The 19,524-nt window shown below is 40.8% G+C and overlaps 2 protein-coding genes across 3 annotated transcripts in view; both read left to right on the top strand.

Annotated features, from left to right (window-relative positions):
• The window catches only part of slain1b (SLAIN motif family, member 1b), a 15,034-nt gene extending 7,110 nt beyond the window's left edge, over positions 1-7,924 (top strand). Inside the window, exons 4-8 of one of the 2 annotated variants that reach the window (XM_084425546.1) lie at positions 83-214; positions 929-1,243; positions 2,360-2,485; positions 2,753-3,002; positions 7,264-7,924. In XM_084425546.1, the coding sequence (XP_084281672.1) occupies positions 83-214; positions 929-1,243; positions 2,360-2,485; positions 2,753-3,002; positions 7,264-7,330 (890 nt within the window). In that variant the 3' untranslated portion in view covers positions 7,331-7,924. The remainder of the gene's footprint in view (positions 1-82; positions 215-928; positions 1,244-2,359; positions 2,486-2,752; positions 3,003-7,263) is intronic. The other variant, XM_084425547.1, reaches the window with a different exon arrangement.
• A 1,543-nt stretch (positions 7,925-9,467) lies between these two features.
• Positions 9,468-18,975, top strand: wbp4 (WW domain binding protein 4). Its single transcript, XM_084424945.1, has 10 exons — positions 9,468-9,751; positions 9,874-9,946; positions 10,030-10,092; positions 13,893-14,019; positions 14,609-14,800; positions 15,441-15,511; positions 15,592-15,667; positions 15,789-16,030; positions 16,413-16,612; positions 18,349-18,975. Coding segments are annotated over exons 1-10 (1,248 nt in total). The 5' UTR covers positions 9,468-9,749; the 3' UTR covers positions 18,551-18,975.
• Positions 18,976-19,524: the final 549 nt, after the last annotated feature.

Here is a 19,524-nt window from a genome sequence, read left to right as displayed (position 1 = left end):
TTATATAGAAGAAAATACTCATCTGTCCTGTTGTTGTTGTGTGTGTGTGTGTCTGTATTTGTGTGTGTGCTTCTCCTCACAGGCCGCAGTGTTCGGCGCAGTGTGTTCTCTCAGGCGTCAGTGGACAGTGATGTGAGTGTGTGTGAGCCGGACGAGGGTTTTAAACTGCAGGATCTGACGGATGTCCAGGTGATGGCGAGACTTCAGGAGGAGAGTGAGTAAACTCAGCGCTCACTTACAGAAAATGACATGTAGACAAAACACGTCTGTTCATTCCAGTAATATCAGAAGTATCATCACATATTATACATATGGAAATATTATACATCATTGTAGTTTAAGACGAGACGCTGCAGGCAAACACAGTTTGAGCTCTTACTCCACATGTGAGCAGTGGAAAGAGAACATCCAGAATAGACATTATTTTATTGCACTTGGTCTATTTGTGTCTGTAGATTTCAATCTCAATCCGTCTCTTTAAAGGCGGTGAGTTTGAGTCAGAAATCTCCATCTATATTCTGAAGGTTTGTTCATATTTCATTCGCCTGATTTAAACAACATTATACTCCTAAAAACATGCCATAAAATCACACTATGAAAAACCAAAACCGAGCAGGTAAAAACACATAAAACTTTAATATTAATGCTTCTCACACTTTATAACAACATTTAAAATGTATTCATTAAAAAAATGAGTATTGTAACTATTTTTTTAATTTAAAATGTAATCTTTAAAAAAAAAAATTATCATATACATGAGATTAATACAAACTGATGTTCATGACTGTATTACAGTGATGAGTGTGTTGGAGAAATGTGCAAAAATCTTAATGCAAAATATATCTTCTTATTAAACTGTTTTCTGATTTTGTTGCTTATTTGTCTTATAACTGTTTTAAATATGACGTTGAGCGTTCTTTCCTCTCAGGTCTCCGTCAGGACTTCGCCACCTCTTCTTCTTCCTCCTCTTCCTCTATTAACCGTCGCAGCACCAGCTTCTCCTTCCAGCGCAGCGACTCGCAGCTGGACGAGGAAGAGGAGGATGATGAAGATTACGGAGAGATGCCGCCACCGCAGCCGCGCCTGAGCCGCGCCGGAGCCATGCCGCACTCACACACCTTCAGCAGCATCAGGGACTGGAGGCTCTCCAGCGCGGCGCAGACACACACACACACACCTGCGCAGACACACACACCTGCGCAGATGCCTGCCAGCGAGCCACACGGACTCAGGAGCAGCGCAGGTGATTATGATGATTAACGTCAGGTCAGGTTCTGTGAGGAAATGATGCATTAGAGACGCTTTGACACTGTCATGAAAGAAACGACACCAGTATGCAAATTAAAGGGACATATCAGGAAAATCTGACTCTTCCCGTGTTGAAGTGCTGTAATCCGGTGCTTCTACCGACACAGAAAACATGAAAGTGAAACCCAGTAACTGTGTTCTGGTGAGCCTTTCTCTGCAAGCATGTCAGAAAATAAGTCGATCAGATTTCTTCCCCTTCTGACGTATGAAGAGGATCTTATTATAATATTATCGGCCCTTAATCTGCACGTTTACACACACCAGCCGACATTTGGATTCACACGCGACGACAGAGACCAGTTCTAACGCAATGATAAAGATCCAGCAAAGCCTGAAACTGTTCTGTCGGGGAACTGTCAACTTTAGTGTAAAGTTAAACATGATGAGATGATCAATGTCACTCCTCAACAACTACATAATGTCTCCACTAACATTCAGAAACATCTAAAAGTAAAAACTCTTCCTGAGTCCACAAAAATATGAAGCTGTTTTCAACACTGATCATAACTCATCATATTAGAGTGATTTCTGAAGGATCATGTGACACTGAAGACTGGAGTAATGATGCTGAACATTCAGCTTTGATCACAGGAATAAATTACACTTTACTGTATATTCACATAGAGAACAGATGATTTACACTGGAATAATATTTCACTGTTTTTACAGTATTTCTGATAAATAATGCAGTCTTGGTGAACAGAAGAGACTCTTTCAGAAACATTAAAACATTAGAGTTATTCCAAACTTGTAAACATAATTCCGATTATAATGTTTTTGCATTATGAATTACGTTCTATGAACGTTATTTGTTCATATCTTTGAGAGAACCTTGCCAGGACGTTCCCCGCCGGCTGTAGTTGAATGGGCTGATGGGTAAAACTCTCACTGATGTTCAGTCTTTAAGCGTCTTAAATCAAACACACACTTTCTGCTGCGTCTCAATCCTCTTAAAGCACATCAAATGTAATTGGGCTTTAATCTGATGTAGAACATGTTTATGTTGTGTGTGTGTGATTGGCAGAGCTAACAGGAAGTGATGTTTCCTCAGATAAGCTGAGGAGGAGTATGCCAAACCTGCTAAGTCTCCCGATGGCGTCCGTTCCCGCGTCCCCGTCCCTGCGGAGCAGCCAGAGCTTCGACTCGTCCGGGACACTGACACGACTTCAGACCTGCAGTACGTCTCACACACACACACGCACACGCACACACACACACACACACACACACACACACACATGTCCCGGCGGAGCAGCCAGAGCTTTGGTAATGGTGTGGGGTTGTTTGGTGGAGGGGGGGTTTGGGGGGGGGGGTGATTGTGGAGGGTTGTTTGGTGGAGGGGGGGGGTTATGGTGTGTATATAAGGAAAGATATTTTTTAATATTAAGGATGTGTGTGTGTGTGTGTGTGTGTGTGTGTGTGTGTGTGTGTGTGTTCTGTGCAGTTCCGGCTCCCGGGCAGCTGCAGGCTCGCGTTCAGAGCGTCGGGAACTTCTCGTCCCGCCAGACGCTCAAAGCCACCGCATATGTCAGTCCCACCATCAAGGGTCCGTCGGCCAGTTCCCAGTGTGTGTCCCAGTGTGTGTCCGCTGGGAAAGCGTCCGTCTCCCAGATCCCGGCACGCAGTGGCTTACCGCGGCCCGCGTCCTTCATAGCGAGCGGCTCGCGCGGCAAACTCACGGCTCCGGTGCGCAGGTAAACACACACACACACACACACACACACACACACACACACACACACACACACACACACACACTAGGGGTGTAAACATCATTGACTTAATATATTTAATATTCGGCAGTGGTTTAATTATCCCACACATATTCATGGACACATGTTGGATCTAATTCTGTCATATGGGTTATCTGTAACTGAAGTTGAAGTTGTTGATTTCTGGTCATTTTCCTATTTTATTTAAGATGTCTCTTCCTCTGCTGTCTATTGCAGCTGTATAACACCACACAAGTGCGCACATTTACCTCATTTTGAAGTAGATGTTATTAAGTTCTATAATGAGGTTAATCCTCTTCTATCTTTAGAATCCCCAGTACCGGACCTTGATGTGGAGCTTCGTTTAAATACTGTTTCTGAATATACTTTAAGTCTCACTGCTCCCTTCAAGTCTTTTCAGTCAAAATCTACATCCAAATCGGAGCCATGGGTCGATCATAGTTCACACTCGTGCAGGAAAGCAGAAAGGAAGTGGAAAAAAAAAACAGGTCTTGTACGAGATCTTCAGGGACTGCCTATTGTTATATCAGAATGTGGTTAAGAAAGCTAAGGCTTCCTATTTCACTAAATTGATTGAGAAACATCACCACACGCCAAAAGCACTTGTTTCTGTCATTAATGTCTTCGGCACTCTGTGAGGATTTTGCTAGTTACTTTGACAATAAAGTTTCTAATTTGAGAGCCCAATGTCAAGTCTCCGATCAGGAATACGACAGAGTCCTGTCTCTCTGCATTCTGTAAAGGAAGTAATGTTTAAACTTAAACCTTCCTTTTATACGTATGACACTTTACATCCTCGTTATCTGATATTATTCGACGCTGTCGGCCCTGGGTTGGTGTCGTTATTGAATAAACCCTTGCTTGAAGGAGCTAAACCCTCGAGTTTGAAGATTGCCTCGATTACACCCGTACTAAAGAAACCCTCGCTTGATGCCTTTATCTTATCAAACTTTCGTCCTATATCCATTGTGCCGTTTATTTCCAAGGTAATAGAACAAAATATATTTTTACAGCTTCTTAAATGACAATCATATTTTAGAAAAGTTTCAGTCTGGGTTTAAATCTCACACAGCACCGAAACCGCTCTTACAAGAGTCCTCAATGATAAGGGTATTTTAGTAATATTAGATTTGTCTTCTGCTTTTGATACTGTCGACCATACGATTCTTGCGTTGGTCTAGGGGTCGAGGCTTTAAGCTGGTTCAAAACTAATAGACATTTCTCTGTAAAAATGGGACGTTTCTCCTCTTCCCTCCGGAATGAATCCTGTGGTGTGCCTCAGGGTTCTGTCTTAGGTCCTGTCCTATTCTCCCTATATCTTCTTCCTCTGGGAACACAATGCCTCATTTCACTGTTATGCTGATGACATGCAGATTTATATGCCTTAGTCTAGGAAGAATAAGAGTGCTCTAGACAGTCTGACAGCGTGTCTTGAGGAGGGACAAGCTTGGCTTGCCAAGAATTTCCTATTTTTGAACTCAGACAAAACAGAAGTTATTGTTTTTGACCCCTCAGACACCAGGCCAAGGCATGATCTTGACCATGATCTATCTATCTCTCCCCAAGTACAGGATTAAGGTGTGATGTTAGATAGTTCCCTCAAATTCGATAAGCAAATTAGTGCTGTCATTGGATCCAGCGTTTTCTATCTTCACTCTCTAGCGAAAATCAAATCTCATCTTCCCAAGCGTTCGATGGAGACTGCGATCCATGCTCTTATTACCTCGCGCCTGGACTATTGCAACTCTCTTTATTTTGGTGTATCAGACTCCCAAACGGCACGCTTACAGGTTGTTCGGCACGCTGCGGCGAGATTCCTGAAGGGAAAGAGGAAATCTGACCATGCGACTCTGCCGTTTTGAGATCCTTCATTGGCTACCGATACATTTCAGAATTGAAAATAAAATTTGAATTATGGTGTATAAATCTTTAAATGATTTAGCTCCAGCTATATTCTCCCACCAGAAGTCTTAGATCTGAAACGAGACTTCTCCTTCAGATACCCAGAACCCGTCTAGAACCAGGGGTACCCGAGCTTTAGAAGAGTCTGGCCCCCACTGAGGAGCTCCACCGTCTGAGAGCGACTCTGTCTGAGCTCAAGTCATGCCTCTAAACATATTCATTTTCTATTGCTTTTAGCTTGTAATGATTGTTCTGTTTTAAACTGTTTATTATTATTTATGTTACTAATTTCTATTAGCTCTATTTTGTATGTGTACAGCTCTTCGGTCGGCCGGTGGCCGTTTTTAAATCTGAACTGTGTAACGATTCCCTCGTGTCACGATTCGACACATATCACGATCCTGAACTCACGATAGCATATTACTGCGATACTCCAAGACATATGATAAAAGGTTAACAAAAAATATACTGTTGATTAAAATGCTAAATTTGATTTTACATTGTGTGTGTAAATGAACAGTCTTGGACTTGGTGCTGAAACCCAAAGCAGGACAATAGAGACACCAGAGTAACAATATTCATGATTCTGAAGCTGAAATACAGAATTATTTTAGACAAATATTGTTGCACTCTGTCACTGACTAGATCTAATTAAAATATTGTAGGCCAAATATTCCCCCGTGTCATTATTATACATTATATTCAACATTTTATATATAGCAGTTTAATGTAGTACTGACACTAAAACTTATTTTTGAGTGAACTGTCCACGATACATGTTGTTGAATGTGTGTATTGCGGGATATTGTGACGCGATATATATTGTTTCACCCCTGAAACACACACACATCGTCCAGCTTCATCTTCAGCAGCTTCTTCAAATCCTCAAAGCTGCTTAAAACTCCAAACTGATTCGGATTAAAACCTAAAATTAGTAAGTTATGAAAAATTCAGGTCGAGATCCTGAAGAAGTGAGATCCTAGATCCGCTGCCCTAAAACCCGCCGTTTGAAGGAGTAAATGATGAAAACTGTTTCCATGTACTTACCGTTACTGTCCTATCCTTTCATGGGAACACTTTACAATTTACTTTCCATTAGTTAACGTTAGTTAATGCATGCATTAATTGGTAACACTTTACAATAAGGTTCATTTGTTAACATTAGTTGATGTATTTACTAACTTGAACTAACAATGAGCAATACATTTGATACAGTATTTATTAATCTTTGTTGATGTTTGTAAGTAAAAATCCAGCTTGTTGATTGTTCATGTTAGTTCACAGTGCATTAACTAATACAACATTTGATTTTAATAATGAATTAGTAAATGTTGAAATTAACATTAACTAAGATTAACAAATGCTGTAGAAGTATTGTTCATTCTTAGTTTAAGTAATGTTACCTAATGAAACTTCATTGTAAAGTAAAGTGAATAAGTGTTACTCATTCATTTATTAATCTTTTTTATTAATGTTAGTTAATAAAAACACAACTGTTCGTTGTTAGTTCATGTCAGCTCATGTCCTTTAAATAATATTTACAGATACTTTTAATTTGAATAATGTATTTGTAAATATTGACACTAACTTTAACTAAGATGGTTTAGAAGCATTTTTCATTCTTAGTTCATGCTAACTAATTTAGGTAACTAATCTTAAAGTGTTAACTATGATGCTGTTTTAAAGGTTCTAAATTACCTACAACAGGTTCACATTCATCCAAGATCAATAACACTGTAATCTCCTCATAATCTCCACTGCAGCTTCAGCTCTTTCTGAAACGCTTCCATCAAGGATTCAGTCTCTCTAAGCCCCGCCTCTCTGAGAGCTGCTCTGCTGTGATTGGTCAGAAAGCAAACGCTCATTATCATATCTGAATCTCAGCTCTTGATCTCAGTGATACGAACAGTAATGATGGCGTGGGTTTTACCGTATCAATCTCAGAAAACAGCGTCTTCTCCACATGAACAACACGAACCAAACTCTTCCAGTCTCAGAGACACTACAGTGTTTGAGGGCGGGGCTAAGAGACGCTGCTCAGCCAATCAACACCACAGGCTGACATTATGCTAATGAGTTACAAACCTACGCAGGATCAGCAGAGACTGAATTACTGACGACTCGTTTCAGAATCACTTCTTTCTTTTAGGAGACCAAAACTTTATTTGATCTTTCAGAGCTTTTACAGTCACAGACAGCTCTATTACACACATATGAAAGGGAATATCTGAAAAAGCATAATGTTATATCATATAACCGGCTGTAGATGCTTCACTCTGGTCACATGTCATCATTTCTGATGTTCTCTGTTCTCGGTCAGTTTGCTGACGCCTCCGAGGAGCCTGTCGACGCTGCGGGACGGGAGCTGGCGGGACGGGTGTTACTGAGGTCACGAGGTCAGCGCTGGAGCGGCGGGTCACTTCCTGCTGGTCAGGAAGTCCTCACACACACACACACTGATCATCAACACCTGCTGCTAAAGCTGTTCCTGCTGCGTTTCTTTCTCAAACAACCACTGGAACTCAACGACGAGTTTGTACGATTGTTTGAAATTGGAATATTTTTGTGATTTTAAATGGTTTTAACCAAATTTCCACACTTTTTAACTCTTTACAGGTTTGAACACTTTATTGTCACTATGTTTATATGATTAATATTCCTCTTCAACTTGATAACAGACGACATGCACTCTAATCTATGATCCAGTTATTGCACCTTTTAAAAACATATTTGACTTAAATTGTTCTTGTTAATTTGATGTTGTACTTTCACTGTTAGTCTTTATTTTGTCATTGATTATTCCAGGATGAATTTCTATGCACTGTATTTATTTTATTTTATTTTATGATTTTATTGTGTAAAATATATTTAAAAGCGTGTTCTCCATGTTTGCACATTGTTTCTGTATAAGCTGCACAGTTTTCTTCTTAAATAATTCTTTATGACTGATATTTTAAAGGCTGTGTCTGTGTTTAAAGTCCAAAACTTCTGTTTGTTTTGTAATGGTGTGTGTGTGTGTGTGTGTGTGTGTGTGTGTGTGTGTGTGTGTGTGTGTGTGTGTGTGTGTGTGTGTGTGTGTGTGTGTGTGTGTGTGTGTGTGTGTGTGTGTGTGTGTGTGTGTGTGTGTGTGTGTGTGTGTGTTCTGGGACTCAGCTTTACTGATGCCGTCTCCGAGCTCGACTGATCACATGAGTGATGATGAACGAGTCTCTTCTGCTGATGCTCTCAGAGACTTAAACATTTATTGAGTCTCACTCTGGATTTGAGCCTTTTTACAATCTATTATTGAAGATCACCTCATGCTTTCAGAAGATTTACTCTTTTTCTCCATATTTGAGTGAAATATGTCCATTAATACCACATAAGAAAAAAATTTTTTTTTGTAAATCACAGTGATGAGATGAAGAGTTGTATAAATTACGACATTAAGAAGTCAAAATTGACAAAAAAAGTATCAGTTAAGAACTTAACTTTTTTATTCTGACATTAAAAACTAGGAATTAAGTAATAATTATGACAAAAAGTCTAAATTATTACTTAAAAAGTATTACTTAACTTTTTTATTATGGACATTAAAAAGTCGGAATTAAGTAATAATTATGACTTAAGTCTAAATTAAAATTATGACGGTACGTCATAATTACAAGATGAAAAGTTGAAAAAATTATGACAAGTATAAATGAAGTCATAATTTGGTAACACTATTTTGATGGTCCTTTTGAACGTGCTGTAGACTATAAGTAACTTTTCAACTATATATCAACTAACACAGTCAGAGTATGAATAGACTGTGCTTAATATCTGCTAACTCTTTATTGTGATGCTCCCCAACAGATATTCTACTGACTATAAGTAACTCTGCAACTATAACTCCACTTATTCTAACCCTAACCCTACCAGTGCACTAATACTCTACTAACTAATGAGAGTTTACTTTACACACTCTGACTCTCACTAATACTCTACTAACACTAATGAGAGTTTACTTTACACACTCTGACTCTCACTAATACTCTACTAACACTAATGAGAGTTTACTTTACACACTCTGACTCTCACAAGCGAGTAGTGGACATGCAGCAACACTACTAGTCAACACAATGTGTTAAAGGGACCATCAAAATAAACAAACCAAATCGAAATTATGACTTAAAAAAGTTGAAATTAAAGTTATGAGTAATTTTTCTCATAATTATGAAATGAAATTTTTAAATGATAGATAAAGTAAATATTCCATAGTGAAATTTTCTGAATTCAGTATAATTGTAAAATGATTCAGTACTGAAACAGCATTCATTAGTTTTTACATATCTTCTGCTTGTTTCTGTAGTTCGTCTAGGCCTCTCTAAGACTATGACTAGCTCAAAATGATTATTGATGAACTTGAATAACTTGAATCATGTTGGCAATAAAATAAAAAAAAAAATTGTCTTCCCATACCGGGAGTCGAACCCGGGCCGCCTGGGTGAAAACCAGGAATCCTAACCGCTAGACCATATGGGAGGCGCTGATGTTTAGTGCGCCGGACGCTCTCTTATACTCACACAGCCGTTCACACGCGGTTTTTACACAATGAGACATCCATTGATGGCTTTAATGTTGTTTATGATTATGGAGAAATCATTCAGCATCATATTTGTCAATCTTGTTTTAATTGTATAGTTCCAATCCTTCATCACGGTTTGTCGCGCGATCAGTGACGTCATTTTGAAGTGACAGCAGTGAGTACTCACCAGTGAGCATGTAGAATGAGTAAAACATTTATGTACATTTAAGGGAAGAAATTTGAAATTTCCATCCTTCATAATGTAAGTAATCACGTGGATTTTGATCAGACATCCCACGAACTCGCGCCTCTTGAGCTCGGACTGTAAACGATGCGCTAATGCAGTGAAGTATATGTGTGTTTGTGTTTGTGTTTGTAATGCAGGGCTGATTACTGGAAATCCCAGCCGAAGAAGTTCTGTCAGTACTGCAAGTGTTGGATCGCAGATAACAAGCCCGTGAGTGAATCAATCCGAACCATAACCCTAATCCTTCTCCTCCACACTCGATCTGAATGCGTTTCCGTGTGTTTTTCACGCAGAGCGTCGAGTTTCACGAGAGAGGAAAGAATCACAAAGAGAATGTCGCCGCCAAAATCGCAGAGGTAAGAAACATTAACACTAGAGTTCTGCAAGATTATGTGCACTGACTCTCCTTTTGATCATGCTGTACGTCATATGCGTGCTGAACTCAGTCAGTATGCACTCAGTATGCGCTCATTGGGCCTGTCCATTGACCCACGCTTGTGCTATTTGCACTTGACCACTTGTCTACTTGCATGATGTATTTCCTGTATTTGGCTCAAGTCATCTTCATTTATATAGCGCTTTTAACAATGTAGATTGTTTCAAAGCAGCAAGTGTTCAAGTAGGCATGAAGACTGCAAGTGTGTAAAACTTTTGATTATCCGATGGGACAAAACTAATAGTGTTGCAAAAAATACAAGTGTTTACAGAGCTTTATTTAGATTTTCAATACTTTCCATTTCAAAATAAGCTTCTAAATGTCTGTTCTGCTGTGTAACTGAAGACACAATTTAAAATGGTGGTTCTTCTAATTAAGTGATAAAAAGCAGTTGAAAAATACACCAGTAAAACGTGCAGCACTTCATTTTACTACCAGTGGAATGTGTCCTCAACATCTAGTGATTTCAGGGCATGTGATTTTCTGATCCTAGTGCATGATGGGATACGCTTAGCCTCGATATAGAGTGGGTTTTGTGTGCTCTTGGCATTTTTAAGACATGGGTTTTGCACACTTACTTCCTGTCATGCATGTGTTGTCTCAAGTGGCCTAGACCACAACTGTAGGTATTTGGACAGGCCCAGTTTTTACTCAGTGTGTACTTAGTGTGCGCTCGGTGTGTACTCATTGTGCACTCAGTGTGCGCTCGTGTGTACTTAGTGTGCACTCAGTGTGTACTTAGTGTGCGCTCGGTGTGTACTTAGTGTGCGCTCAGTGTGTACTTAGTGTGCGCTCGTGTGTACTTAGTGTGCGCTCGGTGTGTACTTAGTGTGCGCTCGGTGTGTACTCATTGTGCACTCAGTGTGCACTCGGTGTGCACTTAGTGTGCGCTCGGTGTGTACTCATTGTGCACTCAGTGTGCGCTCGTGTGTACTTAGTGTGCACTCAGTGTGTACTTAGTGTGTACTCATTGTGTACTCATTGTGTACTTAGTGTGCGCTCGTGTGTACTTAGTGTGCACTCAGTGTGTACTTAGTGTGTACTCATTGTGTACTCATTGTGTACTTAGTGTGCGCTCAGTATGTACTCATTGTGTACTCATTGTGTACTTAGTGTGCGCTCAGTATGTACTCATTGTGTACTCAGTGTGCACATTTCCTGTGTGACCTGTTTTGGACAGTCATATTTATGATATAGAAAGTCGCAATTATACTTAAATAATAATTATGATATTAACATTTCGAAAGTATGACAAAAAATCATGATATATAAAAATATCATTAATTATGAGACAAGTCATAATTATGAATGAAACTGAAATTATGAAAGAATTATATCAGCTAGCTATGATTATTATTAACATATTTTTCTTGACTATTTAAAGTCACCATGAAATCAAAATGTACAATTCTTATTTTGGAAAATTGCTATATTTATTCTAAATTATTTATCCATGCACATCATTATTCGTTTATAGTTCATGTGCCTTATGTAATAAATAAGCGTTTCTCTCGGATACACGTCACAATATGGGAAAAAAGATGATCTCATTGCTGACTTTAAACAGCCTGATAAAAGTTGAGACGTTTTTACACAAATTTTGATTTAATAGGCAGAATAACTTTATTTCTGGGATTAAATCTGGATTCCACTCACACGGAATATGATGAGATCATGTGACACGATGCATTTTAGATTAGATTAGATTAGATTCAACTTTATTGTCATTACACAAGTACAGGTACAAGGCAACGAAATGCAGTTTAGGTCTAACCAGAAGTGCAATAGCAGCAAGTGCAGGATATACAGTGGTTCCATAAGTGCAGAACATGGATATGTACTGAATAAATATAGAGTTGAATACTATTATAAACAAAAATTTACAGATAGATTGTCCTATGAATATAATATACAGATAACTATTACTGTGAACAGAGTTTACAGCTAGATATGTACTGAATATAATAATATACAGATGGCTATTACTATAAACAGAATGTTTACAGATAGATATGTACTGAATATAATATACAGATGGCTGTTACTATAAACAGAATTTTACAGATAGATATGTACTATGAATATATATACAGATGGCTGTTACTATAAACAGAATGTGAGCATAATATACAGATGGCTATTACTATAAACAGAATTTAACAAATAGATATATGTATAAGTTAGGCTAATGAGCAGTATAACAATGGATTTAAAGTAGTGCAAATAAAGTTTGGACAGAAGCTATCCGAGTGAAAGTGCAGTGGAAAGTAATTGCATATTACAGTTAAGGTACGATATTGCAATGTATATATAAACAGTCGGTACTGTAAATAAACAGTCGGCAGTGCAAATGAGCATATTCCAGTCAAGGTAGTAGTGCAAGATGCATATGTAAACAGTTGTTACTGTAATAACAGTCAGCAGTGCAAATGAACATTATAGTATTGCAAATAACAAAATGGAGGCAGGTGTGAGGAGGGAGAGGAGAGTCAATCAGTATATGAGGGGAGTGGGATCAATGAGGGTTAGAGTTTAATAAAGAGACAGCTCTGGGGAAAAAACTGTTCTTTAGTCTGCTGGTCCTGGTCCGGAGGCACCTGAAACGCCTGCCGGAGGGCAGGAGAGAAAACAGTCTGTGGGCTGGGTGAGAGGAGTCCTTAAGGATGCTGCGAGCTCGATGCAGACAGCGTTTCCTCTGGATGTGCTCGATGGCAGGTAGTGGAGTCCCAGTGATGCGCTGGGCGGTTTTCACCACCCGCTGCAGTGCCTTGCGCTCTGCAACAGAACAGCTCCCATACCACACTGTAGCACAGTTGGTCAGGATGCTTTCTATTGCACAGCGATAGAAGTTCACCAGGATAGTGGAGGAAAGCTGATTCTTCCTCAGTGTCCTCAGGAAGAAAAGGCGCTGGTGAGCCTTCTTGACCAGGCTGGAGGTGTTGGTTGTCCAGGTCATGTCCGCCGAGATGTGGATCCCCAGGAACTTGAAACTGGAGACACGCTCAACAGCCATTCCATTGATGTGGATGGTGTCGTGTGTGCCTCTTGACACTTTCCTGAAGTCCACGATGAGCTCCTTCGTTTTGGTGGTGTTGAGGAGCTGGTTATTTTCGGTGCACCATGTGGCCAGGTGCTTGATCTCCTCCCTATAGGCAGTCTCATCGTTGTTGCTGATGAGACCAATCACCGTAGTGTCGTCCGCAAACTTGACGATGGAATTAGATCCGTAGATCCCAAACTTGTCGTAGATCCCAAACTTGACGATGGAATTAGATTTCACATTGTATGGTGAATATTGCACAGTATTCTGAGTAAAGCATCCTGTCACATTACTTTTTTACGTTATACATTACGTTTAAAGTGAAGTTGAGCTGGTCTTTTCTTCCCTATAGTGCCGTATATCCGAGTAAAACGATGGGGGTTCAACTTTATTGGATGAGAACAAAACACTGAACTGAATTGATCTGAATAATGACACTATCTGTCTCCTGTAGAATCTGAAGCTGTCTCATATCTGATGAAGTTTGCATCATTGATTCTGTTATTTTGCTGTTTATTACTGTGAAATCATCTGTACTGGAACAAGCGCTGTAGAAATGAGCTGGTAAACAGAAAGTTGGCTGCTGCTGTCAGAGCTGCATGTGTGTGATGATAAGAGTGTGTGAGACGCTCTCTGATTGGCCAGCAGCGCTCATGTGACCCCGTCAATGTTCCTGACAGATTAAGAAGAAAAGCGTTGCGAAGGCCAAACAGGAGCAGAAGATGTCGAAGGAGTTCGCAGCGATGGAGGAAGCGGCTCTGAAGGCGTATGAGGAGGATCTGAAGAGGCTCACGGCTCAGTCATCAGGTCTCGTTAACAGTTACTTTTAGAAGTAATGTGTTACAATGTTGCGTTGACTTTTCATGTAAAGTAATATGTTACTTTTGTGTTACTTTTTCTCACCTGGCAGAGACTCGCTCTCTTTTAGTTCTTGCAGGTTTTTTTTTAAGTGTTTAAGTGTTAGCAAATTGATTAAACTATAAAGTAATGTGCATTACTAAAATTACATAAAAGTAATGCGTTACTTTACTCATTACATCAAAGTAATCTGATCATCTAATGCAAGTTGTAATGTATTACTTTATTCGTAACATCAAAAAAATGATCTGATTACATGATGCACGTTACTTGTAACTTGTTACTTTACTCGTTAAATCAGAATAGTAATCTGGTTACGTAAGGCAAGTTACTTGTAATGCATTACTTGTTACGTCAAAGTAATCTGATTACATGATGCACGTTACTTGAAAAAACATTACTTTATTCGTCACATTAAAAAAGTAATCTGATTACATAATGCGTGTCACTTGTAATGTGTTACTTCCCCCAACACTGATTTTCAACATGTTTACAGTCGCGTATGTGATCAAGCTGATGTTGTCGTGTCTCTGTGCAGGCGTGAGTTTGCCTCCACCAGAACCAGCGGCTAAAACGCAGAAAAAACCCAAAAAACGTCCCGCAAACGTGCCGTCAGGAAACGTGCCGTCAGGAACCAGCAGCCGCAGCCGCAGCCACAGCCGGCCCGATGTCTGGGTGGGAGGAACCACAGGCGACGGCCAGGTGTATTATTTCAACACCACCACAGGAGGTGAGACGCCACACATGAGCTTCACATGCACACGCGTGTCCGTGTTCTCACTGCGTGTCCGTGTTCTCACTGCGTGTCCGTGTTCTCACTGCGTGTCCGTGTTCTCACTGCGTGTCCGTGTTCTCACTGGGTGTCCGTGTTCTCACTGGGTGTCCGTGTTCTCACTGGGTGTCCGTGTTCTCACTGCGTGTCCGTGTTCTCACTGCGTGTCCGTGTTCTCACTGGGTGTCCGTGTTCTCACTGCGTGTCCGTGTTCTCACTGCGTGTCCGTGTTCTCACTGCGTGTCCGTGTTCTCACTGCGTGTCCGTGTTCTCACTGCGTGTCCGTGTTCTCACTGCGTGTCCGTGTTCTCACTGGGTGTCCGTGTTCTCACTGCGTGTCCGTGTTCTCACTGCGTGTCCGTGTTCTCACTGGGTGTCCGTGTTCTCACTGGGTGTCCGTGTTCTCACTGGGTGTCCGTGTTCTCACTGCGTGTCCGTGTTCTCACTGGGTGTCCGTGTTCTCACTGGGTGTCCGTGTTCTCACTGCGTGTCCGTGTTCTCACTGCGTGTCCGTGTTCTCACTGCGTGTCCGTGTTCTCACTGCGTGTCCGTGTTCTCACTGCGTGTCCGTGTTCTCACTGCGTGTCCGTGTTCTCAGAGTCGCAGTGGGAGAAACCGGACGGGTTCCTGGACGAGAGCTCGTCATCATCAGTCATGGGACACATGCAGGTGAACTGAACTCATCCATCTGAGTGTGTGTGAGTCTGAGGTTGTGTGTGACTGATCTAACGCCACGTTTACATGCGCAGGATCCGTCAGCCGCTGCGTGGATGGAGGCCGTGAGTCCTGATGGATACATGTACTACTACAACACTGAGACCGGCCGTAAGAAACATATTCACAGACATATCTAAACTTCCTTCCCTTCACCTCTGTACAGATAAAACCAGTTCGCATGGACACGCGGAAACGACTAAAAACCTGTTTGATTTCTCATCCTGACCAGAATCCAGCTGGGAAAAACCGGATGGCTTTAGTTCGGAAGATATTTCTCCTCCTGGTGTTGAATCTCCTCGTGACCTGATGATAACGGCTGAGAACTCTTCTCCCGTTCATCCCGAGCCTCCGTCTGCAGAAGAAGACTCGTCTGACCCTCCCAAAGACACACCAGAACCAGAACCAGAGCCAGAGCCAGAGCCAGAGCCAGAGCAAACCAAAGAAACCAGCGGAGTGAAGATCAGTTTCAGGGTGAGACGCTGGCGGACACATTCACTGCCACATAAACACTCAGGGGTGTGTTTCCCCAAACCATCGTTAGCCAACTATAGCCGCAAGTTCTGTCATCATCAGCAGTTCAGCGAGTGTGTGTTTCCCGAAACCATCGTTCTAATGAACATTTGGAAACAGCATCGCAGAGGTGTGTGTGTGTGTGTGTGTTTATAACGACAGATCTCGACCTGCGGTTAGAAGCAGTTTCTAGTTTTCATGACATGGACTCAATAAATCCTGATCTTGAGCAGAATAATCAAGCTGATTAGTGAAGTACTATAGCAGTGAAGCCGCGAGTTACGGCGCTGTACGGGAAACACACTCCTGTAAAGTCACGTTAGTGTGTTTGTTCTCCACACAGAAAAGAAAAGAGGAGCCGATCCAAACGTCATCAGACGACGGAGGAGAGAAAACCCCAGATGATGGAGGGAACACTGAGGAGAAGGAGGAAGAAGCGAGCGCTCCTGTGGCAGTGAAGGAGATCGTGATCCCTGTGAAGAGAACCAGAAAGATCAATCCATACGGATCCTGGGAACGAATCACGCCGGTGGAAGATCCATAGTAAGACTAATGTGTTCTTATGAGATATTGGGTGTAAATTCATCAGATGCTGGTCAAAATAACACTGTGTGTTCGTGAGGTGAATTACACTTAAAAACCAAATTATTAAAGTTTCTATTTTAGTTTATTTAATATTTTGAATGAGCTTTTATTTTTATATTTTTATTTTTAATTTATAATGTTAATTTTAGTTATGTTAGGGTTTAGTTAGGGGTGAAGGAGCGTTAGCATCTGTTGTGTCCGTTAGTCATCCTCCTCTTCTTCTTCTTCTTCTTCTTCTCTGGAAGTCTCTGATTAGAGGACAGTCTGAACACGAACCACAGCAATCCTGGACTCTGTAACTCAATCTCTCTAGCGCCACCAACTGTCCAAAGTTCCTCTCACGTTTATGCTAATAACTTATGAATCGTAAGGGCTAGACACAAACGTTTCCTCTGATTCCTTGGCTCAAGACGATTCGATTGCACCCTATGATGTCATTTTCTGTTATTACATTTTTTTCCGCCATTTTGAATTTTCCAAAAAAACGACTTTTTCAAACTTTTTGCCAACAAAAATAAACATGGAATTCAAGTCGATTCATCAAACCGTTCTCGAAATAACGTGCCAATGAAGAGCACGTCAAAATGGATATGATGCTATATCTCCACAACACTTCAGCGTATTCTGACCAAACTTGGTGTGTGTTATGACAACCATGACCTGAGGAAACCTGCACAGTTTCAGCGCAGTGCCACCTAGTGGTCAGGAGAAATGAAAAATTGCTATTTTTTTTGCTTATAACTTCTGAACAGTTTGGCCTAAAATCATGAGAATTAATCCTTGGGTCATGCCTAAATATGAATACATTGAAAGTTGGCATGAAATGCAAATCCACTATCTTTTAAATCTATAACACGCATTTAGAATCTATTTTCTAAATATGTTATTGATTTTATTATGAATGATTCATTTGCGCATGTTTCATCTTTTTTTTTACAGTTTTGACCTATTAATGTTTAATCAGACTGTCGTAACTGGATCTTCTGGTGACGTATTCAGGATTCTCCAATCATTTAGTGCGATTAAGCTCCGCCCCTACAAGCTCACGCTCATCTGCATACACTTCTGAGTGCCACGCCCACATCTCAACATCCAATCAGCAACTGATGCACACAACCAAGTCCCGTTACACCCGGATGTACGTCACAATACAGAAGAAAATATCTGATGCTGCTTCTGTTTCATAAACGTTTGTCTGCGTGAACATGCGTATCACGTGTTTAGTCTATAGGTATGCGTGTTTGAATATAAATGAATATATATGTCACTGTATCGTGTGTTCAAGCATCTCTAGATTGACCAATCAGCATCCAGACTGACAGTGTTGTCAGTTCTTCAATTTCACGGAGATGGTTACTTTATTGTTCCTTTTTTTTTCTCTCTAAATTATTCAACGCTTGCACCTTGGATCCTATTTCAAAGTTTACATTCTCGAGCTCCAAGCACTGTTGTTGTGCGAGTGAGCCGGAACACATTAAGGGTTTCCTGTGAGAACGGTGTGTGTTAGCGGCCCCTAAGTTAATAACTAATGATCTTTACAACGGAAGTGAATCAATCAAATCTGTTACTGTAATCTCCTATCACTGTAAAGCTGCTGTGAAACATCTATATTGTTAAAGCGCTGTATAAATGGAGACTTGACGTGTGTGTGTGTGTGTGTGTGTGTGTGTGTGTGTGTGTGTTCTCGTCTGCAGTGAGAAGGTGGATCTGCAGCTTCCGCAGGTGGAGAGTTTCGCTCCGGCTCCATCCGTCGCCCCCCCGGAGCCCCGGCCCCCGTTTAAGGAGCGCACCATCACGTCTCTGGGGCCCGAAGACAGCGCCGGAACCACTTTCAGGAAGAGGAAAACCGAGAACGGCAAATCCAGGATCCTCCGGCAGAGAGGGAAGGACGAGTAGAGCTTCTCCACTATAGACTGAGTCTTCACGGCTTCTTCGCTTTAGGATTTTTTTGTATTTTATAAATTGTTGGCAGGCGACGCTTTAACTGCCTTAAAATACTTTTTTTGTGAATATTTCCAGGAATCAGTTTTGCTTCTGAGTGTTTCAGTGATGATGTGTCTGGCGTGTGGAAGCTAGTTTGAAAAATTGTGCAATTGTAACTTTTCTCACAAGATATAAACTCACGATTGCAAGATGAAAACGTATTCCGTGGCAGAAACGAGCTTCCATGCTGTGGTGTGCGTGTTTTAGAGTATTTGTAATAGTCGGCTTTGAAGAATTAAAGCCATAGTTTGATTACCACTTAATGTCTTAAAGATGAATCGAGACTTTCATTGCTCACGACATTCACCTCAAATGACATTAAAACTTTTTACATTAAAGCGACATAATTCCAGTTCCTTTCCTGTGTTTTAGTTTAGGTTTTTTAGTCGTTATTGTATTGTATGTTATTGTATTTTTACAACACAGAGTGTTTCAAAGCAGCTTTACAGTGATAACAGGAAAATAATGCAACAAAGTTTGTTTCTGCTCTACAGTTTCTTTCATTTCAGTCCCGTTTCTACATGATTCACCCTGAATAAGTGTGTTTTGGTGATAGCGTGTCATCGGGAGTGTTTCTGTGAGCGTCTGATAGGCTCAATGCCTCGATATCGAGTTGACAGTCGCTCTCCACACCCACATCATCAACACTCAAAATTACAACCGTTTCATGATGAACACCACAAAATGAAAACTGAAATTGTATGTATACAACTTTTACTCACATAATGTGATGCATACTATACTCACCCAGCTCAATATAAGGCATTCACAGTCTGACTGAAGGCTGATTGTCATGTGACCTGCAATGATCGGTCATTCTTGCATATCTTAGTCTTATCTTTCACATTGAATGTTGATGTTTGAGCTTTAGCTTTTACTGGACGGAC

Source organism: Rutilus rutilus (assembly GCF_951802725.1).
Source record: "Rutilus rutilus genome assembly, chromosome: 12".
NCBI classification, from domain to species: Eukaryota; Metazoa; Chordata; class Actinopteri; order Cypriniformes; family Leuciscidae; genus Rutilus; species Rutilus rutilus.
The sequence above is the reverse complement of the archived record's forward strand: the minus strand, read 5'-3'. Positions and strand labels throughout refer to the sequence as shown.

What these genes read in the sequence shown, in the direction of transcription:
- wbp4 (XM_084424945.1), top strand. An exon ending in GCTCACGGCTCAGTCATCAG is followed by an intron (nt 14,020 to 14,608) that starts GTCTCGTTAACA and finishes GTCTCTGTGCAG; the next exon opens with GCGTGAGTTTGCCTCCACCA. An exon ending in CAGTCATGGGACACATGCAG is followed by an intron (nt 15,512 to 15,591) that starts GTGAACTGAACT and finishes TTACATGCGCAG; the next exon opens with GATCCGTCAGCCGCTGCGTG.